Below are 27,234 nucleotides of genomic sequence, written 5' to 3'. Positions count from 1 at the left end.
TTGTGTGTGTGGAGCTGTGGTTTACCGCAGGTCTGTCTTGATAATTTAACCGAACTGCAAAACTTGTTCCAAAAAAATGATTAGCTACAATACATGTTGTCAGCTCACAGAAAAAGAAGTGTGCACTCTGGTGGTATAAAGCAGCTCCCTCCTGCCGCAAAAGACAGCAGCTCTAATAATATTGTCCTCTCTTTGCGTAGGCATGCAATATTAATTAGACGGGTTCGTTAAGACTAACCTTGATTTTCCCAGGAAAATGTATCTGACACATTTCCTTTGCATTCCCAAACCCAGGGGAGCAGCCCTTACATGAATTCGTGTGAAAATGATTAAAAATATATGACACGTTTTAAGTAATGTTAAAACAATAAGCGCCTCTGCAGCTCCTATGGGATTCTGATAGATTGAAGTTGTGTTGTTCTACGGGTACGTCTGTTTGACAGGTCTAATTGGCAAGATGAGCTTGAGGGAAGAGACGCCTGCACCATTCCTGCGTGCCGAGCCTGTGGTCAGAAAACCAGGCCCCCGGTCTCCTGGTGTCTGTCCTCGCGGTGTGGTGTTAATGGGCATGAGCCACATGTGAGCAAGATTATCAAAGTCAAATGAAGGAGAGTTGCTGAGAAAATGTGTGGCGCACCACTCCTAAAAGAGGCTTCACATCCCAGAATTACTATTCCGTCCATGTACAACCAGATTTAAACTCATTAGACTTCTCTATTTACTTAGTCTCCATCGGCCCTAGTTGTACTAAAAATACCGTGGCCTGCCTTACTTTGGCACATTCCGTCATTGTCTGTGCACAGCAGGCCTTCATGCTGAGGTGTTCCTCGGGATTGGCTCAGTGCACAGGAGACAAACTGGTTTATATATTTCCTGAAATTATGAATCTACTCAGCTTCTCCATTGGAGTCTCCCTTCTAGTGTTGCTCTTATTGATCATTTATTTGAGCTCGTAGCATGATAAAAGGTTGATATTCATATGATGTCGAGCCCCTTTTCCTCTGCTCTGGTGTTGTAATAGTTTTGAATCTAAATGTCACATTTGAGAATCCTATCACATTTGTCACAATGTGGTATAAATATGTGCTTTGAACCCACCCAAATGAAATCTGATGTGGAAGTGGAGACAGAATCCAAAGTTTTTGCCATCCAGCTCAGCAGATGGTGTGTTGTTGAGTGCAAGAAAAAGTCACAGTCAAGGTGACATGCAGCTTGAAAGTCCCCACACTCCAATACCTATGTTGTCTTGTGGAATCACTGCTTTTATTTCCACAAATGAAATGTCTGATCCAGCAGATGGAGAAACACGTGAAACAAGCGATCACACTTTTCTTTGTTGTTGATGATAGATAACATCTCTGTTCATTCATTTCCAGCTAATTCTTTTGTTGTTTTGGTTGTTTTCTCGCTCCATAGCCTCACGTTGCGGGCGCCCTCACACATCCTTTGTTGTTTCCACAAACCCTGTTACTGAATGATTGAAAAAGGTAAATGTTTAACATGTTTTTACAGGTTCCTCACTGCGTTTCTGTGAAGAGCCACTGTTTGTTGGAACTGGATGAAACACTTGGGTCGCTTTGCTTGACAATAATGTGTTTCCATTGGAGACAACCTCACTGGCCGGCAGCCCAGTCCGTGCTCTCGCCCGTCTCCTTCCCATTCAGGGCGGCTTGCGAGCAGCTGGAACACACCAGCTTAACGTGCCTACAAATGTCAGAAGAATGACTTTTTGTTTATCTTGACTTCTGCTTTTCTTTTCAGCCGAAAGCTGTATTTGCATCGACCTTGAATCCCTAACGCCTGGCCCCCCTCTCCTCTCAGAACCTGTTTACACTCTGCCTGCCGCTAGTGTCACCTAGGAAATCGCCCGATCATTCCACCTGGTTAATATTAAATGGCTCTTGCAAGGAGATGTGTTTGTTCATAAACACAAACCCCCGCTCCTCCTGTTTACTGTAGCCATGGCAGCAATCACTTATTAAACAAACAGCTGCTTTGTTTGCCAGTGTGAGTGGTCTGCCTCTAGCCCATACAAGGTCTGGGAAGAACTTTAGAATAGGCTCCTGTGTTTCATGTGGTGCAGGGATGTGGGACTTAGAACATTTTTTTTTGCGGTGGAGGTATTGCCAGCAGGGGGTTAGGGTGTGTGTGTCCCTACTTTATTGTCACAGTAGTCTGGAGATATGCTCTGCTTATCTGCGACTTGGTTGAAGTGGCTGACAAGATTACATGGTTGTTTGGTCTGACTGTGAAGTCTCTTTTGGCAAAATGTCATCCCTGCCGTTAGTTCATCTCAACGGAGAGTGGACGGGGAATTGAATTGAGAGTGTAGATTGATGTGCTTCGGGTTTTGTAAAAGTCCCACTTTTTGCAGATAATGCAAATCTTGCCCATATATGAGTTAGAGGTTTTTTCCGATACAAGTGCTAAATTGATTCTTTTAAAACTTTTTAAACATCTGCTGTACACCCCTGTGTCAGAATCCTTTCACGTGAAATATTGCCACATTTTCTTTCCTTTAGCTTTAAGCATTTTGTTTTTGTGTCGACTTGAGTTTGAGGTAGCTACTAGCTAACTGTGGGTTAAAGTTACGTGCTGCCAGAGCCATGTTGAGAGTGTGTTGTCACCAGAGTTAATTATAATGTTAACGAGGGATTTGTGGGGATGTTTATGTTGCCTACAAGGCGACTCGTTCAGTACATAGTTCAGGTACCGGAATGAGTCACTGAAATCTGCATCGTGATCCGGTCCGCTAGCTGCCTGATGTTGGTACCCAACCCTGTACACAAGGGCATGGGACTACAGTTATGAAAGGTTGTTGGGATTTTACCTCATTTAACAGCCTGTTGTCCAGTGGATGTTTGCAGGAGTCTCAGAGTAGTTTGTTACCAGCCATAATGCCTCTGATAATGGATAATTTATCATACAGCTTGTGTCTTTTGACTTTTCCCCAGAACCAGGAGCCAAAATACGGCAAAACATACAACTCTGAACAAACCTTGAGAAGCATTCTGTTGTTGCACCACCGGTGCACGCTGATGTGTTGTCTAGTCTAGCAACCAAGCCGAACCTAAACAGCTCTAAAGAGAACCTCTCCCCATTGTCTCCTCCTTTTGTACGTCTTTATCTCCCTCACAAGAAATGTTTTGCTTTTGTTGTGTGCTTGTGTAAACAAGGGCTGTGTGAGAACTCGGTGAGTTGAAGCAGGTGGCCGCTAAGGCTTTACTGTCATGAGCATTAAAGAAAAACAGAACATGGAGTAGGGTCAAAGCACAGCTGCGTGGCCCGACCCTACCTTGAATCGAATTGCTGACTTGTTTGAGCTGTTGAATTCTAGGCAAGCATGACATGGGGACAGGCATTATGTTTCCACGGAGGGGGGTGGGAGGCAAGGAGAGGCAGGGCTGATGAGCTCTGGCCGCCGGCTGTTCTTAACCTTCAACCTGTCTGGTCAGGTGGGAGACACATGAGACTCTTGTTTGTACTGTACTCCTCATATTTGAGGCAGGGAAAACAAAACAAACTGTAAACAAACAGAAACTCTGACCTTTTTTTTATTATCCAGTGTTTTTCCAAACACTTGTTTTGTTTTGCAAGCAACCCCCCCCCCCCCCCCCCCCCCCCCCCCTCCAAAGAACAGAAAGGCATCTAATAATCAACAGCACTGCCGCTTTCTTTTTGAACAAACCGTCTTTGCCTTGTTTTGATCTCCTGGAATTTCCATTATTTTCATTCTTGTTCTTTAAACTTCTTTCCAGCTAAGGATTAAAAAAAAACAGCCGACATGCTCCATTATTAATAAGGAATATTATTATGCACATGTCTCTTTTTGTGTATTGTTTTATGTTGAAATGTTTGTGTTTGGAGCATGAACATATATTTATGTATACTATATGTTCCTAACCCTAGTAACTGCACCCCTTTTAGTGGGACACTTGACCCGTAATTACAGCTTAATTTGTGCACGTTGTATAAATGGAACGGATGGAAAAACCTGGAGCTCCTTGAGTCATGGCGAGGGAGGCTATCCCCTGAGCAAAGTGAAAATAAATACGGATAAACAAACGCAGGCCGAGTCACAAGGCTTGAGTGGCCGGGGCCCCAGCTGATGATGGTGTCCCTGCCTCAGTGCCTCACAGATTAACATTGTTATCAGCGCAACTCTCTAATAAGGCTCTTTCCTATCTGCTTGATATTTATGATGGATAATGCCCATTTTCCATTTTCTTTTTTTCTCCAATTTTTTCGCTCATGATATTGCAGCTTTGAATTATTCTGTGGTGAAATTAACGAGAAGGTAGATTTATGGGTTTCATTTGTTTGTCAATTCGAAAATTAATTGGGTGTTAATTTTAGCCATCCCCTCATCAGTGCCGGTTCCAAGCATGCGCGCACTACTTTGCATTCATTGAAGCTTTTTCTCTCCTTTACTGTGGGTCACTAGTTTTGCATACATTAAAATAGCCCTGCGGCTCATTCCCTTGATTACTTTTGGAGACGCCATGCATTTGGAAATTTACGCCTTTCCGTTATAATTATGAAAATTTTGTACGGAATGACAGTGCATGTATAAGAGCCATTACTTTCTCCAGTTTTATGAAGCTGTAGAAAAAAGGAAAAAAGCAAGCCCTCTTTTTTGCATCTGGAAAAATGTATTTTATTTGAAAAATAAATGGGGGTGAATAACGTCAGCACATGGTTTATTTCAAATGGCATTTAATTGTGCTTGAGAATGTGTGTTTCTAATTGGTGTTTCAGAAGGGGAGCTGGTACAAGGGGGAGCCTGTAGATGGAGTAGTGGCTGGCTGCATCCCATCCCACAGAATTCTTCTTGCTCACCCCTTGTTTAGAAAATCCCATTATGGAGGGAGGCTGTGCCAGACTGGAGGGGTGAGCCGGGTCAACATCTGTCTGGAGGGAGAGGGGGGCCGGCTGTAGTCCCAGCCCAAACTACTGGGCCTGTAGGCCGGGCCCAAGCTGCTCAGACAGGCTCCTGAGTGTGGAGGCGTCATGACACACAACTGAACCAGCACAGGCCACAGTGTCAGATGACTTGCGCACTCATGCTTCTTGCTTTTACAGGAGACAAGATGTAAACCATTGTGCACTTTGGGTTTAGGTTTTTTGTTCTGGTTCTGGTTTTAGCCCCCCAAAACCCACAAGGGCTACTGAAAATCCCAAGCTCTGGGACTTCATCTGAGAACCAGTGCCTGTTATACTGCTGTTTATTTTTTAATAAACTATTAATTATAATTATTATCTCACGTCTGCTCTGTAAATATTCTTATGTGACAAGTTGTCAACCTCAATTTCCTATCTGTCAGCCTGAGTGCGCGTCCCCACGGTGTCTGGATGTGCGTCTGCATCTTGTTTAGATCGGGATCTCTGGAGACGCCGTGCTGCCGTAGTTGAGCACTTATTAACTCGCATTGGCCTTCCTATTACACGCCTTAAACGCAATGCCATAAATCTGCATTTAGTTCCATTTTCACCTTCTTTCATGATGAGGCACAGTGTTTTAAAGGCATTTATTCTGCTTCATATAAATAATTAATCAGCCAAGTTAATTTGCTGCTGCCTGACTTGGTCAGCTTCATTAACCAACCTTGAATTGGGGGGCTAGACGCAGTGCACCGGTGAGGCCTTCGACCGACGCACAAGAGCTCTAAATCATTCCACTGATTTGAGGAATACATGGTACAGATCCGCACTGGTGTCACCCTGGCACTCGTCCCCAGGAAGACAGGAGATGGGTTGGAGGGGTGGCTTGTCTGTCTGGCTTTTGTGTTTCCAACAGCAGAACAGAGGATGTAAAATGTGTAGTCCCATTCAACAGTAATTACTTATGTCATCTTTTTTATACATTGAAAAAGGTATATAAAACTATACGCTGACGATATTTGTTTGTTATGTTTTTCAGTTTGATGAAGTTATGAAGGATATTTTTTTTTCAACTGCTCAAAGCGGTTTATTTTTACTCAGACTTTTGTTTTGGTGTTAATTGAGCACCCCTAAAGGATTCCACTGTTTTCGCTTGGCCTCATATTGGCTGTTTCTCATGGAGATCCTTTGGCAGGCCTCACACAGTCGCCCTGTTTCCCATTAAAAAGCCATTCTGCCGTGGTTCTTCTGGGAGCCATGCAAGTAAATATATCCATTTCCATAGAAAGTGTTTTGTTTTTGGAGGTCCAGTGTTTTCTTGGGCTCCTCTGCACTCACTCAACTCAGGTTGGGTTCCTCTCAGATGTGTGCTGGACCCCAAACCCCTCCACCGCACCCCTGTGTATATATATACACCCCACAATGGAAAACACAAACAGAACCCGAGTCCCACTCATTTCTCTCTCCAGCCCTGAGAGGACTTTGTCATCTGCAAAAGGATCCGCACCGGAAAAGACAAAACAAAGGAGCAGTTCATTACGTTGCAGAGAAGCAGTTTGTGAGAGCATGTGCGATTGTGCGTGTGTGTTTGCCTCATTGCATATGCTACAAGCAAACAAACAAGACTTAGAGAAGCACAAACCAACAGGGAAACCTGCAATAAAAGTGAAATTGTGTGGGAAGGATATGACAGATGTTTATAGTTTGGCTCAGTGTTGAAATGCGACCTCACTGCTGTGTTTTAACAGCTGTTTCTCTCCGTCTCTGTCCCCGCTTCTTTTCTTTTTTATGTGTCTTCTCTCAGGTTTTTAAGTCATGATGCAAGAATCTGGGACGGAGGCGACGAGTAACGGACCAGCCAGTCAAAATGGAGGAGCGAGTATGGAGGGTGGGTCCAGGGAAGGGCGACCCGAGAATGCCCCACCGTCAGTGGAGGTGACTGCCGTTGACCTCCTGCATCTCCAGCAGCACCAGGTAGACCAGGCCCCGTTTCACACCTGTCTTCACTTTATTAAGCCATGTCAACAGCAGGCCTCATTCCCCTCTTAAAGTGCCTCTTAATATTTAATTCCATCTCAAAGTACATCTAGTACATAAACACATTATTATTATTATTTATGTATATTGAGGCTCTCTTTGAATATTTAAAGAAGGGGAAGTGCTCTGCCTGTGTGATTGTGTTTGGTTATGAACGTGTTTATCGTAGCATGCAGAATCTGCATTTTGGTAAAATATTTATAATGGTGTTCTGACATATTTTAAGTATGTAGGTGCTGCAGGATTGTGTAGACAGTTAAGAAACCTTGACATCCAACAGAATGACAGCATTTTTCACCGGCTCATTGTAAACACACTTCACACTCACAGCTAATGCCACACTTTGCCACTTTAACCAATGAGACGCCGGGATGCGCGGCGGTGCTGCTCTCGGTGAAGCCCAAAACATTTTTCTCCATCTCAGACTTGAGGCAAACAGACAAGCTTTTTCTGTTGGTGTCAGCATTGTGTGTGGCACACGACAGTGTGTTTAAGGAAACAACATTGAAAAGATCATTGTGTCATCCGCTATCTCGGTCTATCCGACAGGGCGGCTGGGGTTGTTGTCAGGAGCTGTTTGGTGATGATGCACAGGCTCTGTGCCGCTGTCTGTTGTCAGAGCACATCCATCAGGGAGGGCAACAATGCTACAGCATGGAGCAGCATGCTGCAGCACAGAGTGCGGGGGCATGGTGCTATAACGTACAGCGCAGAGCAGGAATTCAGTATTATCATTCATCATCTTTCAGCAGAATCATCATGCCATCATGGTATGATATTGAGACTCTGTGATGTACAAGTCTGTTGTCAGAAGTGATGATAACCAGCAAACTCAGTCATTTCTTATTTTAACGATACAAGATATGAAAAATGTGTTTGTAAATAACTTAGCACTTTGAAAAGGCCTTGTCTAACATCTAACTTGATGTGGTATACAGGTTAATGCAGTGCTAATGTACACATTTCTTTCATCATAATATGAAATTCATAATTTTATAGTTTAGTACTCTGCCCTACATACACTTTAAACTTATTTTACATTGGGATAAGTCCTGTTTTTGAATCATTTCTATATAACCCATGCTTTCATTAATTGTACATTATAAAGATTTTAAACTAATTGCTAGAGGAGCAAATGTAAAATAGAGGCCACATGTGATATTTTAGTTGTCATGCTCTAGGTAAAGTGTGTCTCCAGAACAGGAAGCATCTGTTAGTGGAGAGTAATGGGATAAATAGCAAAAATGTGTTTTAATAAATTAAGTAAGTATAAGGGGCATGTTAGCATGTTGCCTCCTGCTCCTCAGTGACAGGGTGAGTCCTTTAGACTTTTCCAAATCTGCTCCTCATCCCTACTCCCCCAGCTCTAAGACCTCACCTCCATCCCATCTTTTTTCCAGCCCAGAACGAGCATGTCGTCAGTGAGAAAATCACAGCCATACTGAATTCATTACTGCAGTAGTCACACAAAACCATGGATACAATTTCAATAACTGCAGGCCACAGTTGAGTAAACAGTTGCACTGAAACTTAATTCCTGTTGACTTTTCCTTCATTCTTTGCCAGGGGCACATTCTGATTCGCTCTGCAAAGACAACAGGGTTACAACTTTGATGAATGTATTTGAGGCACGGGGGGAGAGAGAGGGGGTGAGAGAGGGGTGTCATGGATGTGCACTTGACACCAAGAAGGGATGGAAATAAAGCCTCCCTGCTAGAATAGAGCTATCCGTCCAAGCATGGTCCCTGTTCTCTAGTCATCCAGAAAGAACTCTTACTCTACAGTATCTGTCGTGGCATTTACAGGAAGGAAAAACTTTCTCTTTCCCATTTCAAAGTATTGCAGTCACAAATTTTGCCCTCTGCTTTCTAACTGTGGTAAGAAGGCACACTGTTATTGCTTTATGCCTTTTGAACAAATCCACTGGTTAATTTGTGTGGCCCACAGTTGGAGTTGAAACAGAGGGAGGTGTATTAATTGTTGTGTGTGATAAATGGCGCGTGGATGCGGAGGACGAAAGACGTTTCACTCTCAGCTCCTGACACTGGGCTTTGATAGGCTACTTACCATGGTAGAGCTACTGGGACGGCAGGCTGGCAGTCTTTTTATTCTCCCATTAGACTAACCCAGGATTTTCACTCATGCACCATGAACCATGTTAATTGTCCCTGGGGTATTACGATCTTCGCTCAATTGCTTGATAACTTTTTACTTTTGCTGCATTTCCCAGTCTTTCTTTTAAGTTTTATCTGGAGCTCACACTAATACGCCTCTAACTGACATGCTGGCGTTTTTTTTTCTTCTTTGTTCTTCACAAAACATCCAAGATGCTATTACCGCTTTAGGTGAGGCAAAAATCAATCTAGACTCTCCTCAGACTCAAATGTCTGCGAGTCCCTTGAGTGAGCGGGAACAACAAACCTGGCAGTGGCATATCATTTATTCTTATTAGGGGACATAACTATGAAAGACAGTCCTCATTAATAAAGATGGGGGATGAAATAATTGTAATCTGTTTGATCATCTTAATTCTGACAGGGGAATTCATCTTGTAGACTAGTCAGATTTGGGGGAAGTGGACCATAAGCTTGATTTAAGCATCTCTATTAGTAAGTCAAACACTGTTTGTTTAAGAACCAAGGATGAAGAAAAGCCCCTGTCTGTTTTTTGAGTTCACTTTGTGAGGAACTCCGTTATCTGGTGTGATGTAACCGTTGTTCATTTGGGTGTGCATTATAATGTTGTTGTACCTATTTGTTTGTAGCGCCTTGTGCATAATATATGAGCATCCTTGCTTTTACAACATAAATATAACCATTGTTTTAATACTCTGTGTTTCTATTGTGTCGCAGATGTAGTTTTTTTTACACTATCCACATGAGGAAATGAAGATACTGCAGGTTAAAAAAAAAACACAACAGAAACACAACAGAAGAGATTTTGCAATAACCCGTTTGTGATTTCACTGATTTTGCAACAGGAAGTTGTGTTGTGTAGCTGTTGTAGTAAAAAAACACAGACAGCAGCAACAATTATGATGATGGGGACTTTGTACCAGTTTTGAAGCTGCTGTTTTTAGGACATTCAGACTCCCTACATGGATTTCCTGTGATGTATGATCATTTTATAACATCTCACATGTTTAACCACCCAAACCGTTCCTTCACTCTAAATTTGGTAGAACTGATACAACTGTAGAGCATTAAATATTAATATCCTGTCTTTTAGAGGAGCCCTTTTAATCAAGTTAGAGCGAGTTTTAAAATATCATCTTGTCTCCTTCTCTCAGCGAATCCGGTGCAAATATAACCCAACACTATCTTAAAGGGTGAACAAATAAAAGAGGGATGAGTAATGGCTCTTCTTTCCAGGCTGCTTGGTACCCTGAAGATGATTCCGACATAGTATGGGTTGTTGTTTTGTTTTTTTGTCATCTGCTCTGCCTGCGTGGTTGAGGTGTCCGGCGTGTTGCGTGTATAGAGAGGAGAGAGTGACACGCATCACGGTGGCTGCAGAAAGAGCTGAGTGGGCACATGTTTTCTGTTTGCATAATGCAAGGGCACTGTCCCCGGTGGAGGCTTGAGAAGGTGGAAATGCACATCTTAGCCACCGTCATGGAGCTCTGTCTTGCCAAGCTTTAGGGGGAAGTGCTAGATGATAAGCCTCGCTATCACAGTACACTCACACAGACGTAGTCACACACACGCAGACATACAGGACACATACATGCTCAGAGAGAATCAAGGCCAGGCCTGGCAGTGTAGGGCCTGCTGGTTTATGGCATCCTGGCCATATTTTGGGCTAATGGTCAGACTGGGGGAGTTAACAGCATCGGGTCATAGAGGAAGCAAGAGAACATTTGCTGCCTCAGATCTCTGTTAATCGCATGTACTCTTGCTGCTGAGCTGAAGGCAAGAGGGACAGAGAGCGATGCCCGGATTGAAATACAAACGCTGTTTTGGTGTTTCACAAGAAGAACGAGCCTTATCGCCGCATGTTTGAATTGAATTCCTGCCAGTATCTCTGTATTTACTCTGCTGCAGAATTATATATCTGTGCGGTGCAGTGCTGAATATTTGACACGTGTGATAAAAGCTTCTTTGCTGTGGGTGCTTTTTGACCAATAGCAGTGGTGCATTATCCTACTGACTGTGTGCTTCCTTCCTGAGCCTTGTCATCTAAGTCATGCACTGTGCGAACATGTATCCACAGAGCGGATCACAGTGAAAAGACCTGAGCCTCCATCTCCAGAAGCTCTCAGGTATCTTCATTTATTGTGTTCATATTGTCACAGGAGGCCAAGCACAGGCTCCAACTTATTGGAAAATCTGGCGGAGAGGATAACATCAGTGTTATGACACTGCATATTGCCCTAAATTGCTTTATTGGTAAAATGATAGTGCTCGTCCAATTTGAATAATTTTATGGAATCCCTCACAGAACAGTTTAATTATGTTATCACACAACTGGCAACATCTGTCTTAATACCACAGCACATGACAGTTTTATTACAGGCTGAATTTTTTTGCTGGTTCTGGCAATTGATGTGTGATCTGATTAATAATCACACAGATGGAGGTGAAAATTGAACAGTGATGCGCTGCAATGTCGAAAAAAGGGGGAAATAATTATCACAGGAAGAAAAAACACAGTCTATGTCAGAAAAAATATCACAAATATTTTACTAAGGCTCATTCTTCTCTCATTTTGAAGCATATTGCTTTTTTTAAACCCAGCTTCATGCATTCTTTTATTATAGGAAAAAAAACTATTTAGTCTAGGTACAACTTTTCAAATACTTTTGTCACTAGAGTTTTGTTGGTGAGGTTTTGGGAGGTAAACCACCCAGCACCTCTGCTTTGTCTTATGATGTCTCCAAGTCAGCCAGCCTATGAACTCATCCATTTTGTTGAGTCTACCTCCAGCCACCGCTCTCCGACAGGGAGGAGATGAAGCACAGGTTGCATCTGTGCCGAGGCCAATGGTTTAAAATAGTTGACTGTTGCTCGGGTAGACATCCTGTTTACACACCCTGCTTATGTGGGCAGCAGGAGGGGGATCACAAGGGTTGTTTGACCCTGTGGTAATCTGAATGGACTCAAGTAAGAACACACACACACACACACACACACACAAACACACACTCACTCATCTCACGTCACAGATCTCACCTCATCACAGCACAAAAGAAACAATATTAAATTAAATATAAATGACAAGTGATACAACTTTTTAAATTAATACCATCCTTATTCAACAAACAAAATTACTAAATAATCATATTTCCTTCATTAGGTAGGAGGAATTAAGAAGGTGAATTGATACATCTGAAAATACTATCAATATTTAACCTCACCAGCGTCTTCATGTTGTTGACAATGTAAAGGTAGTTTGTAAAATCCATCTGTAGTGAAACAAAAGGGAAATACCCTGAATGTCATATTCTGTTTAAAAACAGTCATTGTTGTTATGGAGTGGGACAGACACACTGAAGCCTGGTCCCCCTGAGTTTCATCATACCTGTTTTCTGTTCTGTGCCCTCCTGCTCTCCACCACCTCATGATAACCATTCAGTGCAGCAGAACACACAGTTCACTTGTTCTCCCTGACAAAATGTCCTCTTCCTGTCACCAGACAACTGAACAAATATTTGATCACGGCTCATAAATGTTTGCTCTAAACAAAGACTAACAGAAATTCCTGAGATGTCAACCATATCTCTATGTCACACTGCAAACTTTTTTGACAACAGTGAATACAAGCAAATGAGACGTCTTATCGTATGATGCCAAGCAAAATGAGACGTTACAGAGAGAGTTAGAGGATGTGTGGCTGAGCAGACATATTTCATTGCTGAAAATATTCCATTTTGACCACAGTTTGGAAAATCTTTGTGTTTGAGCATGGGCAGACTGAAATGGAAACAATTGGTCAATAGATCTGTTTAATACAGGTAGATTTCTGATTATGTGACTAACCATTAACTAGAGGTAAACAAAAGGCAGTGTGTAAAGAGTTCAAACATTAGGACATATGGACTACAGAGTTGGCTTATTCGCTGTTAGTCACATTACCAAGCAGGTGTCTTACAAAACAAAAGCTGTTTTCAAGCATGAATTCAAGAGAATGTCCACACAATGTGGTCTGGAGTTTCTTCTGAGTTTGTTTTCACACATGAACAACGTAGCAGGAGATTCTCTGCTCAGAAGAATTCACAGCAACACAGAGAATGTTCAGGTGAGGGGTGGTGCAGGAGGGAACACATATTCAGCTGCAGAGATCATACAGCACCAGCGTTGGGCCTTATCACCAAAATCTCTCGTGACATTTTTTGTTGGTGTATGTGTGTGGCACGACTTATTCATACTGAGATATTTGTGTTTTTCCGTTTTCCGTCTGTCCCGCGTTAGAAATGTCATCAACATGCCCACTCACTCATGAGGAATCCCTAAATCCTGCTGTTTTCTCACATGGGCTCATTGGGAGATTATCCAGAGTTTTTTCAAGGCGGCTTGCAAAAGAAACCCCAGAGAAAGTCAGGAGTCATTCACTCTGACAATTTCATCCTCTCACATAGCCACTAATCCAGCTGCAGCAGCACACATGCAAGATATCTGACTCCCTTAACTGATTTCTCATATTTACTCTGACTCGTGTTTGTATGTACACATAGTCGGACAAAAACTATTGTGCACCCTCTGTCTTTAAGGTTAGATATAGCTTTATGTCCCTGGGGAGAATTTATGGATGAGGGAATCTCTCCAGGACGTGTGGATGTACAAATGCCTCCCATGGAAAAGATGCAAGTGTATATGCTGGTATCATTAGGAAGACCAAAGTGGTTTTCATTGTGTGGCGCCCGGATGTTCTTTGATGGCCTCAGTCTGCGTGTTTGTGCTGAAGTGGGCAACTCTAAACTTTGAGCAGGTGTCTCAAGCAGCTGGCTGGAGGCAGACAGGGAAACACGTCTGCGTCAGTTCTGTATTAAATGGCTTAGAGAGAGAGGCCTCGGCAAGCCAGAGGACTAATGCATCCTCAATGTTTTATTTAAACATTGTGCCAACAACTGCTTATGACTGCTCCACATCAAGATGCACACACAAATCCTCACACAAGCGCACACCCAACCCCTCACACACGCAGGCACGCAGAGTAATTTTGCACTGTTTAGCCGAACAACTTGTGTGTTTAGTGTTGTAAATAAGTAACCGTTTTAACAGGGCCTCAGGAGACTGTGGTTGGGAAAGTGCACGCTCAGACATGACTGGCTTTAATAGCCATTGTCAAAACACTGTTTAAACAAAACCCTTTTTTCACCCGATTGGAATGTTTACATTTAGTTGAATAATAATGCCATTTTAAGGAGAAGCTATTCTTTAAGGATAGCCAATCTGACCCAATTTATTAGGGATAGAGCTAAGGATGCACAGCTCCTCTTGGGAAAACATTCAAGCACAGGGCCTATTCATTTTTAATGAGAGCACTACTTTAAAAAACTTCATAGAATTAATATGTATCAGTGAAGTCTTTCCTGTGCATAAAACTTCAGGGTAATTAATATTCATAGGCTGTGCTTGTTAACACCCCCAATGCTAGTGCAATGTAGATCCAATTAACATAGAATGGACCCCAAGGATTTGGGCAGATAAGGGTTAAATGAGCTATTGAAATTGAAACCACGACTGTCTCCTCTTAAAACACTTATTTGTTTCACGAAACCCTAATTTTTGTTGCAGATTAAGGCATCTTTGGGGTTTTTACGCGTAAACAGCCACAAATGTGGAGTAGCCCGATTTTGTACCCGCTTGTATACATGTATGCATAAAGGTCATCACCTTCTCAGCCCAGCTAATGTAGAAATCCTGTAGCGAGCTTGAATTTTATATCTTATTCATAATCTCCTGGCACAATGTGGGTAACGGACATCAGAGTTCATTCTCGGCGTCAGGCTGTGAGGCCTGGCCATGCAGTCTGGGAGATGATGGGGGAAGGGGGTAATAGGGGGAGCTAGGTGGTTGTAGCAAAATACCTGTTTGCCACCTGCTTCCATTTGTTAGCACACAGACGGTATTGGTCCCCAGAGCATCCTGACACAACTGTGCCCACAGCGTCTCAGCTCCACAAGGACTCAGAGTTAAAGACCAGATTTAAACAGGTGACCTATTTCTACCTGCTTCCCCAGGTTTTTACTCATGTTCCACCAAGGTTAACATGGCAAACTAATGTCACATCAGATAAATTCTTCTAAGTAAAGCACAATGAAAACAAATGTATTTACACTAAAGGAAAACAAGTGAATTCAGTAAAATAACACAAACCTAATTGCAGATTTGTACCAGTGATTTATTATTGTCCACCCATAAAGTTGGGGAACTCGTGAAAGTGACAAATAGCATTAAAGAGCCGAATCAGCAAAGATTTGACTTTCCTGGTATTGTTCAAGGTCCAAACCCCATAAGATCATATGTGGTCAGATAATTGTTAAGCCACAGATGATATTATATATATTCATAAAATGAGTCATTTTCCTAATTATCAGTAAAACTGGTGGATTGCCCCTTTAAGATCAATGAAAAATAAAAATAGAACACAATACATAATTCACCAGCATGATGACATCACAAAAAGGTGACAAAAGATGATTTTGATAATGTTTATATAAGTGTTTAAATGTGTATGTTTATTCAAAGAATGTGGATTCAAAATATAGATTGATCATTTGCACCATCGCATTCATTGATTCCATTGATGAATGAAACATTTAATGGAATAATCAGGCTCAATTAATTGTGGACCAACATAATCTGTTGTGTTTTCTCCATTTTGTGCATAGTATTTTATGAAATGATTCACACAATTTTCTTATAAATCAGAGGGATTAAATAGAGATATTTTAATCATAATGTCCTCACCAGACTGTAGCATTTTACTGCATTGAGGTGGAAATGAGCCTTGGATGTAATGTGCGTGCACCAAGGGCCTAAATGCTTGTTTAGTCCTTTTAGTAATAATAATCATAATCATCATCATCATCATCATCATCGTCATCATCATCATCATACTTAGTAAAATATTGGATATTTGCTCTGCTGTAAAGTAACTCAGGGAATAAGTTTGAAAATAACACAATAAGAACATAATCATGTAGTATAGTGTTGGATCTCATACAGCAATGTATAGGTAAAATATTGTAGTAATTTCATACAACATGGTGTATATCTCTTTTGCTGTGATATTGAAAACCCCTGACAGCTGTGTTTGTCACGCAGGGAGGAAAATGATAAACTACTGACGCCAATGATCAAATGAGCATTCATTGAAGTAAATATGCATGGACAGCCACACCATGTACAGGTCTCTTGGTGTAAATTTGATTGTTTGACACGCATCCACCCATCAAAGTATCTATCAGTGATTAATAACAACCCTCTTGCCCGTTCAGCAGTGACATGGCCTCTATTTGAGAGAAAAATGGCACAGGTCTCTATTCACTGGTGAATAGCTGTATACCATTTAGAGAATGATATGCCCTGATGGGATGTCTTGTCATAAATAATAGTGATGGCACCTCTGCATCCTGTGAATGACATGTGCCATAAATACTTGGCCCGGCCAGAGACAATGGTTCATATAAATCCTTGTGCAATCTTTTCTCTCCGTGCAAAAAAGATATATATTATTTAAATGGACAATAAAAACAAATGTTTTTTTCCTCCTCAGTCGGCGGCAGAGAGACCTCTGGAGCAGGACAATGTGCACTGCTCCCTCGCTGTGGTCTCTGATGCGCTGTTGTTATTTGCTTGTTTACAATCTTTGACATGATGTAATGGGATGGCTGTGAAAGTACTAGCCAGTAAATGGCACAGAAAATAAGACAGTCCTTTATGTCTCCCCCCCTCCACTTTTCTCTATTTCTTCCCCTCTTTTTTTCTTGTTTTTTCCCCCCGCAAACAGGGAATATGTTCTGCATTTGACTGAAGGAACATGAGCCTTGAATATAAGTAACTGTTTTTTGCATTAGGTACTCCCTGGAGGTAGGGGGAAAATATCATGTCCCTGCGTGAAATGCGAATGTGAAATCTAGCAGAAAGAAATATTTATGACCATTTTCTGCTTGATTAGAGCTGGATGACATGCCTTAGGAGACAGTGAGTGGACAAAAGGCAGCAGTGCTGCTTCTGGGCAGATGTTAAAGAAAGAGTTGTTTAGGGAGAAGGGTTCTGTGTGAGTGCGTGTGTGTGCATGTGTGTTTGCGCGCTTGGGTTGTCTCTGTGGGTGGGATAGAGGTTGGCGGGGGGGTGGGGTCATGTTTGAAGCATGGTAGAGGAAATCGAGTAAGTCCAACAGGAGTGCACTGGGAGGCAGATGGTGAACACACAAGATTAATCACTGGTCTTGTTCTCAGATACAGACAGATTCAAGTAATGTGTCTCAGATGCCAACGCCGCATTCAATATCTAAAACACAAGCATAACTTACCAAAGTAAACTGGAATCATCGGAGGTTTGACGGCCACAGAAAGCACATGTGTCACTTACACATTTCACTTCTGCTTACAATTTATCAACCAGTTTAGGTGAATTGAGATTTAGTCCCACACGTAGTGAACTGTTTTATGTTGCTGCAGCAGTAAGATAGTTGACACTGCTTTCACTGCTACCATCCAATGTCAAAGAGTCAGACTGCCTGGTCTTACTGGAGGGCGTAACTTACAGTATACAGGCATCAAAAGGGAATTCTTAGTGCTTCAGATGACCTGCCAATTTGAAACAAGACAGATTAAACTTAGATGTAGTTTAATTTGTTGTAACGATACTTAATTTTTTATATCAATTGTAATTACAAACCTAAGCATAGGCAGATTTTTCCATATCATCGGCCAAACAGGGGCCACAATTGAGGAGCTAATTACAATCCAACCCTAATCAACCATAATTTCTGATTCAGAAGGGTGCCGATTTAAGTCATTCCTTCTTTACTGTTAGCTCTGTAGCTTTGAGCAAAGCCACACTTTCAATATATTTTGAAAATTGTTCCCTGTTCAAGCACATTGTGTACTTTAAAAAAGCTTTAAAAAAAAGATTCTTGACAAATTGTCATTGACTAGTTTTTTGTACATTTTTTAAAGACCAGACACCACATAGATGGTTGTTCTGATGCTCGATGCTGCTGCAGTGAAAGCAGATTCGGGTCTGACCCTTTCATGATTACTCTCTGTCCTATCAAATATCCTAAAGACTACAACCACCCCTAGAGAACGGACTGAATCCGATGACTTGTTACCTGTTTAACTTCGTAATAAGTTAGCATTTACTTCTAACCAAAAACTGCAATTTGTTTGACTTGAATTTATTTCAAATCTCAGGCATGCACACTGAGAGTTAATCCTGGGGCATCAGCCTCACTGTCTCACAGTAACTCCCCCTCAAAGGCTAAAATTGTCACTTAGAAACTGGATGGTGTGTAGAATAAATTCCTGTCAACTATAACTTAATGCTCTCCTGTCTGCACATTAGCATATTCATGCTCAGTACATTATATTAGCATAGATTGCATGCAGTAATGGCAAGGGCCAAAACAAGGATTGTTCAAAAACATCAGGGCCACACGTGGATAATTGAGTTGTATGGAAATATACAGTAACTGCACAAGACACGTGGTTCAAGTGTAACTGCAGTAAATGTGTGCATCCTATTATGGCATTGTGTTATTCTGAGAGTGTGTTAGGATGTTCACGTGTCATCACACACTGTGTGCTGCATGTCCAGTGGAGCCCATTGGGGCATCTTCCTGTCAGGCAAATCCCCACAATGACACTTTGTGTGATACTGTTTATAAATTTTGGATAATTAAACACACAAAGAATTTGTATTCCTTTGTCAGGCCAGGGACAAACACCTCTGTAATCATCACCACTTTCAATAGGCTTATCTGTGTTGTAGTACACCCGGACAAGTGCCAACATCTAAATAATTACTTAATTACTGTATTGATGCAATTGTCTTAGATGCACAAGCAAGCCATCTTTGGCAATGGAGCGATTGTGTTTATTTGGAGCCTGTGACAGGGGAGAAGCCACAGCTTGTGCAGCCATTTCTAATGGATCAGAGAAGTACAAAATTGAGAGAATGATTAATTTTTCAATTTCTCTCTGCGGATATCTAATAATTGTGCCCATAGATAGCCAAAGGCTCTTATTAAACATTAACATGCAAAAGAAAAGTTAGAATCAAAAAGATGGTATTTTGGATTGAATAATGTAAAATATCTGTAGGGCAACAGTGAAAGCAGCAAACTAGTCCAGGTTTATTCTTCAAATGTTTTCCAGCACAGCAATGTCTACTCCTAATTACTGAGCTCTTATCTGCACACTCAACACTATATTTATTTTTCCTCATTGCTAAATGCAAATTTCTCTTAACCTTTTAATAACATGTACATGTGAGTAATTTTTTTAAAGAATCATTAGAAATGTCAGTTGGACACTGCCAGGATTGTGTTTTTAATTGGTATGTAACTATACTGGACGGACAAGTTTTTTATTTTTTAATTCAAGTTTTTGATAATTAATGTGTGGCTGTCTCCAGCATATAAATGTGTTCTTCTTTGATGTAGTAAAGGCAGTGTTGCGAGGCATACAGTTCTTATTAAAATATATCAGCATGTTATCTTCTTGCTTTCCAGTAGAGAGACACTTTGCCTTTAAGAAGCCGAGCCTTAGACGAGGTTCCACTCTCAGGTCTTTCTCTGTTTCTCCCTGTACCGTCTCCATCACTTTGCTCACTTCCACATAATATCATCTTCATCTCAGATAGCTGTGGCACAGGGGAACTGCATTTGTTGATCAGATTTGGCTTGGCTGACGCCTCCTCCCCAGAAGTATGGGGATACGCGTGTAATGCTTGCCTGAGCCCAGCCAGCCCCGGCTGATTGAGTGATCCTGCCTGTCACAGGACAAGATAACCACATCAGTAAATACTCACAGTCCTCGGCTCACCACTACCAGGGGCAGCGCTGCACTCCACAAACACTGATGCACTGATTTCCAGCTCGATGTTGTGTCACGAAGGCTAAAAACCCAAATCATGATACATATTTAGTTTCATCCTCTTATCACTCCATTTTCTGTCAGAGCTACGAAGGATGCACATTTCATATTTAATACACAGACACATTGTACCAGCTCGCTGCTCCTCCAGAGGGAATTCTGACTCAAGTTGCAGTTAGCTTTTCTTCTCAATTTGATGAGGTCTCTAGCCGATATCACACCAACAGACTCCGGTTTCACAATGTGATCTTTTGATATTTCCCTCTCTTCAAAACATCACCAGCGTGGAAGACGGATTGAATTAGCGATTTGGGCTGTATTTATCTCGATCTGAGAGTAATTTGGCGCTCTATGTCTTAGCACTCCAACTCAATGAAAACAATAAATGGTGTCCTTATCTTCTTGGAGTGAAATCAAGATAGGCTCAGGAAGCTGTGAGTTATTTGTGGTTGATTCTGAGGGAAAGGAGGGACAGGAAATGGACACCCCTCTCACATTACCTCTTGCCATACAGTGGGAGAAAGAGCGAGGCAGGAGGGGAGCTTTTTTAATCAGCAGAAAGCTGTTCTTTGGATTTAAAAGTGTCAAAGATGGGCCTTACCCCTGCAATGAGTGAAATCTGGTCAAGTCTTGTGTTAAATTGAAAACGGGACTGCTGGGATTTGGAGGTGAGGGCACAGGGGACTCAGTGGCAGCAGCATCTTGGTCAATTATCACAGTCTCCCTCTGCTCTGCTCCACTGTCTCCTGTGCTTCTGCTTCCCTCTGTCTGGCCCACTACACAACCAAGAGCATAAGGAAACACACAAAAATTTAAGCCGCAAGCAGTGTTGAAAAGGGCCTTGCACTTCTGCGCATTTTGAGGCACGTACCCCTCAGAATGCAAACGCAAGTTGACACAGCTGCATGCAGCCACAACTATCAAACTCCGTAGATGAGTAAGATGCTATTTCTTCCTTATGTGCGTCATGGCGGACATCATGAATTGCCATCCCTGTACAATGGAACAGATTGATGAATTCTGATTGTGACATCAGGCGTACTTCCTGTTGCAAGGAGGTGGCACTGTGACTGAACATTAACTCGGGTTGGGACTCATATCAAGTTACAACAAATTCCTATGTCATGGCGAAACATCACAGATTTTACACCACACTCGGACCGGCCATTTAAAGACAAATACATCCTTTTAAGATGTTTCCTTGCTGCTCTTTTTAGATTCCACACAGCGATTTTTAAGTAAATCAGATATATCTTACAGAAAGAGTTAATTAATCTATGACCAAAAGGGCTGACTTGGTTCTGTTGGGCTACAGCTCTTTTGTACGTCTGGCTAAGCGACATGTGCCTACATGTGCCAGGGGGCTGATTCGTTGAAATTTTAAAGGGTGGCACTGTCGAGATTTTTTGCCACTCCCATGCAGGAGACACATGAAATATAATATTTTTTTGCCGTTCTGATGTTTTATATCACTCTAGGGTTAAGCCCCTCAAATGAAATGGAAGGGGCAGAAGAAAAATAATACAAATTATTTAATTGCCCTCAAACCGAGGTTGGTGGCTTGGGCCCTAACAAGAGTGGTAGATTATCAATATGAGAAAATATTTCTTAAACCTTTTTTGAGATAAGTCTCTAAATCAAAATATAAAGCCTCAGACATATTTGCTTTGGATTTTTACCGCAGGTGGTTCCAAGTGTTTGCAAACTGCATGACACATGAATGCTTGTAGGAGCATCGCACTTACGCTACAGCTGCATGTCCCGGCACATCCTCGCAGCCTCTCTGGCAGGAGAGAAAAGGATCACTTCCTGGCAGGTGCGATGTGGGGAGCCACAGCTTGCCTTTTCGCTGACTCGCCACACACCCAAAAAAAGAAATAGTTACCTAGTGGAGGAAGGGAGAAAAAAAAAACTAAGTTACCCACCTCTCTATTTATATGTGTAATGTGTGCAGCCTATTTAAACCACCTGAGTGGGAGCTAGGAAGCCAGCACTTGCCCCATATTTTAACCAGATGTTGAGGAGGGGAAAAAAAGCCTCGCAAGAGTCTCGCAATCAAAATAATTATCTTTATGGGTGGATGTTTACGAAGTGTTAATGTGATATTCTGCAGGCGGACTAACTGAGTGAGCTTTTATGTGTTGAACCTGAAAACGCTTATGTCTATTAAAGACTAACTCTTTTTTTTTCTTTATATGGGAGCATTGTAGTTTATAAATGTCCTTATAGCTTTCTTCAAAAGAGGGAAGGAGCATCTATCGTGAGCCATGATCCTCCTCTTCCACTTGCTTGTCTCACCTCCCCCCCGACCATGAATCACAGCAGACAGGACAGACAGAAGTGGATGCGGCCTCTTTGATAGACAGTCAAAGAAGCACTAGCGGTGATTTGTAGCTACAGGGAAACAGTACTGCTGTAACCTGTCCTCTTGCCAAACATTCATATCAGATACAGGCAGAGGTGCATATTTTTCTCATAGGTTACATTGTGCTAAATCAAATAATGTTTTCTAACATGATTATTTATTTACTTATTTATGTATTTATCACCTGATAGGGGAAGACAAATTAAGATTAACAGAATGTAGGATCTCGTCTAATATAATTTGCTTGTTTCGCTTCAGGGGAGTTTTTTATCAGGGCACATTAGCTTTGCCACATTCTAGTTTTGACAGACGTTTTCTCACAGGAATTAGTGTTTCATTTGAATAATAACAAAAAAAATGTGAAATCTTCTGGTTTGCGGGGACATCTGTGTCCCGGAAGAATAAAGAAGTAAATGAGGGGAAAGAAAAACAGGTAATTATGTTGAAGCAGCAAATGAATGACCCACTGACCCTTAATCCTAATTGATTTTGCTGTGGCAAATTGTTTTTATCACCTATTTTGATGTACTTTTGTTAACTCTCTTAGCTTCTATTTTAGATCTAGTTAATTGGTTATGTGAATAAAGAGTAGAAATACAGAGGGAGGATTTTTTTTTTTTGTCTCTTGCATTTACCAGCAAGGCAATTAGAGTTGGCAGCTTGCACTTTGTAGAATAATGTCACATCCTGGAGGGAGAGCAAAGACATTCTCCCACAAGAGTCATAATAGCCACAATATTATTTGACTTTATTTACTGTTTAAAAACCATGTCTGCATAACATTAACACACTGTTGGCTGTTTGATGCAATAGTAAGGCTTGTAGATACACATATTATGCAAATGAAACCGAGAGAAAAAGGCAGCAGCTGTTTGTATTTCAGAAACAAGACTGTTCCGTGAGTGGCTGCCCTGGGTCACGCCGGTGACCTCACAAATACGTTGCAAATATGTGGCGGTCAGCGAGTGAAGGCAGAGTACAGTGTAACGCTTCTCGTGCCGGGTGCACTGTCTGGGCGATGACATGTGCTACTTTGCATGTAAATTCTTTAGTGATTCACCTCCAAGTGAACCTACTGAGAGCCATTCTAGCGCTGGCTTAAAGACAGAGGTGTGTTTTTATGACTAGGTGAGGCACGTCCTCTCCAAGGCCTTCGAGCACTGTATCTCTCCACCCTCCCCTTTAATCACTGTATCAACCGCTCTCATAAACTCCATGAGCTGTGTATTAGTGTGTGTGTTTGTGCATGTGTTTAAAAGTGTGTGTGTGTGTGTGTGTGTGTGTGTGTGTGTGTGTGTGTGTGTGTGTGTGTGTGTGTGTGTGTACACCCACGAGCATGTGCCCTTTCTTGTTTCCCCGTTTTTAAACTTAATCAGCAAAAAATAAAAGCCGTTGTAAGCCAGCTCGTATTACAGAGGTGATTATTGGTAATAAATACTTTTTATACATACTTATTTCTGAGGCAGTTTTCTTCTTGCGCTTAATGAGAGTAATTTGGTTTGCTTGAGAGATTACAGTTTCCCAGAATTAATGCGGCAATCCCCATTCCAAGATAGAGTGAGATCTAAGATTCTTCACAGGTCGTGTGCTGCTAGATGCACCCCTCTCACATAGCAGCTAATGGAGTTGAACAGCAGTCTGTCATTCCCCTGCCCACCACCCCAGCAGCTCTATAGCCCACATGCCCTTGGTTCCTGCAGTGCTTGTTGTTTGGGCTACTTCTGCCACCTGCATTTCACTTTAACCTCTTATTCACAACCAGGCGCTGCTAAGAGACTGTCTTCAAACCTGGGGCGCAGGTGATTTATTGTATTTATATAATGTTCTATCATCAATGTAAATGCAACATCTGGACAAATTACTCACCCAGTTGCGCTAATTCAAGTTGCATCAGTTAATTTAACCATAGTTTTTCCTACCCTCTTTCCTCAGGTTCTCGTATAGTGTGATATTTCCATTACATGTTTATGCAAGCCCTTCAAGCTTAGTGCGTAACTTAATTTGAGCTGTGATCATCTTCTCCTGCAACATTCATTGAAGCCTGCAGCCTGCAGGTCTCAGCTCCTAAAGCTGAAGGTGGTTCAAGCAGATTGAGGGCGGCCAATTCTGTCACCACAGTGCACTCTGCATGTTAATTAAGGTTTAGAAAAGTGCTTACGCTCAATGGACTTTCTTGCTTTGCTTGTTAGTCCATAAACACTCAAGAACAAGGCTGAATTGAAAGGGGATTTGTAAAATCAGCCAACTATGAATGTGGTTGGACAATCTAATTTCTCGTCCCGGACCTCAAGCACCTAACATTTTACCTCTCATGGTGAATAGTTTGATAAAAGGTGGCAGATAACCTTTCACAGATATTTCAGTGTCTGTGTTTATACGCAAATATGAAAACGTTTATTTGACAGAATTGAAAATGCAGAAAAATTCTTAACATTTTACATTTTTTAAATAATTTTAGTTGTTTGATGTATTTGTGTTTTCTTATTATTTATAGTTATTTATAATAAAGGTCATACTATGGTTCAACTATAACATATCAAACCTCAATATAAGTCTTTGTCATAAGGGTTTCACATTAACTTAACTAAAATAATATATATAAATATATCTTGATTTATTCGTATCAGAAAGTTGGCATCAGATCATACCCAGACATCCATATCAGTCAGCCTCAGGATAGACGTCTCTCCCACAACTCGAAATCAAGCTTTGTCTTGATCAAGCGTTTCTCTACCAGCTATTCGGTTTAATTGATATAAGCTCATGTTGCTTAAACATACATTTGATGATTATGTGTTTGTCATGTGACCAAAGCAACCTCATCCACGTAGGTTGTATGACATCCTTTGAGTGTTGGTGCTTGCATCTTCTTGATTGCATTTTCAACCGGAAAAAGCATCCAGCTGGTCAGAAACCCATCTTTTTGGCAGTTATTTTATGTTTTTTGTAACTTCACATACTTTAAACAGCTCATTACAATACATTATTTGCAGCTTTTTTACAGCTCACAATTAGTCTAGTTGACTATGTTTGCAAATTGAGAGAGTGAGAGTCTTCACCAGAACTGCCAATCGTTTGTTTCTTTACCTTCCACACCTACATACCAAGTCAGTGAAGGTTAATAACTCCTGGAATAAGAGAAGAAGCAGTTTACGAAGAACCAAAAAAGTGAGGCCCACCATGTGTCACGTCGTCTGTCTGTGAGACGATAATACATTACTGTCCAGTGTGACGGGTGATGTGTCTGGACCCTGCTGGAGATTATTCCTCTTTATGGCCGCAGCAATCAGATTTTTTTTTTCTTCTTTTTCCCTTCCTTTATTCCTGGCGGCATAGGATCATATTACCCATCTTGGAATGACTTCAACAGAGACACTGCTATTCCCAGGGAGCTGTCTCTCCCCACTGCAACTCAATCCATAGCCAATTGGACTGGCCCATGATTTATAGAAAATCCTCTCCTTCGGAGAAACTCTCACTCCACACAAACACACACACACACACACACACACACACACACTCACACGCACACTCAGGGAATTCTCCCTCAGCAGCTCATGATGTGTTAGGTCTCGGGTGAGGATGGTTCAAGGCAGTGGGAAAAGATGTACAGTCGCAAACCTCAGAAAGCCTCACCATAAATGTTTCAGAAGCATAGAGGGACAAAGAAGGATATGTGTTGCAGTTTCTTAATGAAATGAGCGGGAGATGATGTTTGTGTGCTCTTTGGGCAGATGTCATTACACATCCGTCTTCAAGGGATCAGCCAAAATTTGCTTTGGGCAGTGTCACGCTTGTTGTCTGCTTCACTGATTAGCTGGATTATTCATCAAGATGAGTTACTTTTGCATCCACATTGAGTTAATCAACATGCCCTGTGGTGTCCAGTCCGAAGAGTGGTCAGCGGACAGCACAGGGCATATGGTAAGTTTAGGCACGGAGCAGCATGGTGAACCATGACCAACAGTCTGTCTGCTCTTTCCCTCCTCAAGCCCCATCCTATAGCCGTGTGCAGACTACATTCATCTATATTCACCTCAACTAAATTGGAAGATTTAGGAGGTTTTAAAGGTCCAATTGCAGAAGTCTCCTGTGTACCGATGATGTTGAGTCCTCCCGGCTATGAGACCAAGGCAGATAGATCTTCCCATTCTAAACAATATCATTGAAGCATGATAAAATCTGCTCACAGTATTCTAGGTCTCACGCTGGGCTTTTGGAAGCGCCCGTTTTCCCAAGCACAACACTCCCAGTGATGCAACGCTTCCACAAAAGGTGCAATCGGGAGGAGTGTGTATTTTCTAACAGTCCGTCTAAGTACCCAGCGCAGTTGGCAATGCCTGTGCTCTTTTCCTCCCACTTTATCAACTTGACGGATATTATCAGCGTAATCAGTGGTGGGCATCCCGAGGCATCATATGCTCAGAACAAAAAGCTAAGGTCAGGGAGAGAGGGCTACTGAGATCCGCCTGCTGCATTGTTCCCAGATCGTTTGTGCTTTTGCCTTCTTATTTTTTTATTACTCTTCTTAGCTCATTTGATCCTCCTCTCGACTCTTCATACTTATTTTTTTATTTCTCTTTTTCTCCATCTGCCTCTAAACGACACCTTAGCAATGACTGCTCCTCCAACTGATTTGCCTGTGTGTGACCTCCCTCCTTTAGTAGAGTCATTCACGGGCAATGCTGATGTAGAAAGCCTGGCTCTTGGCGGGCAGACATAAGAGAGACAGTGACACGCGGCTGTGCGCTGATAGACTTTCCACTGGAGTGGATTAAATCAGCATCAGGCTAGTGGAGCTGATTACCCCAATATGAAAATGCAGTATCTTAATGGTACATATTTTCATGAGGCAGCCCAGTTGCCTTTCATTTTGCGGCTAATATGTCTATTCTTATGAGTC

The 27,234-nt window shown here is 41.8% G+C and overlaps 1 protein-coding gene across 5 annotated transcripts in view; it reads left to right on the top strand.

The window, feature by feature from the left end:
* The window catches only part of foxp1b (forkhead box P1b), a 150,915-nt gene that overhangs the window by 66,117 nt on the left and 57,564 nt on the right, over nt 1-27,234 (top strand). For all 5 annotated transcript variants that reach the window (XM_061069372.1, XM_061069375.1, XM_061069371.1 and 2 more), the window contains one exon: nt 6,686-6,855. In XM_061069372.1, coding sequence (XP_060925355.1) covers nt 6,697-6,855 — 159 coding nt within the window. In that variant the 5' untranslated portion in view covers nt 6,686-6,696. The remainder of the gene's footprint in view (nt 1-6,685; nt 6,856-27,234) is intronic.

Source organism: Limanda limanda, chromosome 4, assembly GCF_963576545.1.
Source record: "Limanda limanda chromosome 4, fLimLim1.1, whole genome shotgun sequence".
Lineage (NCBI taxonomy): Eukaryota > Metazoa > Chordata > Actinopteri > Pleuronectiformes > Pleuronectidae > Limanda > Limanda limanda.
Note: the sequence above shows the minus strand (reverse complement) of the source record. Positions and strands in the feature narration are given on the sequence as shown.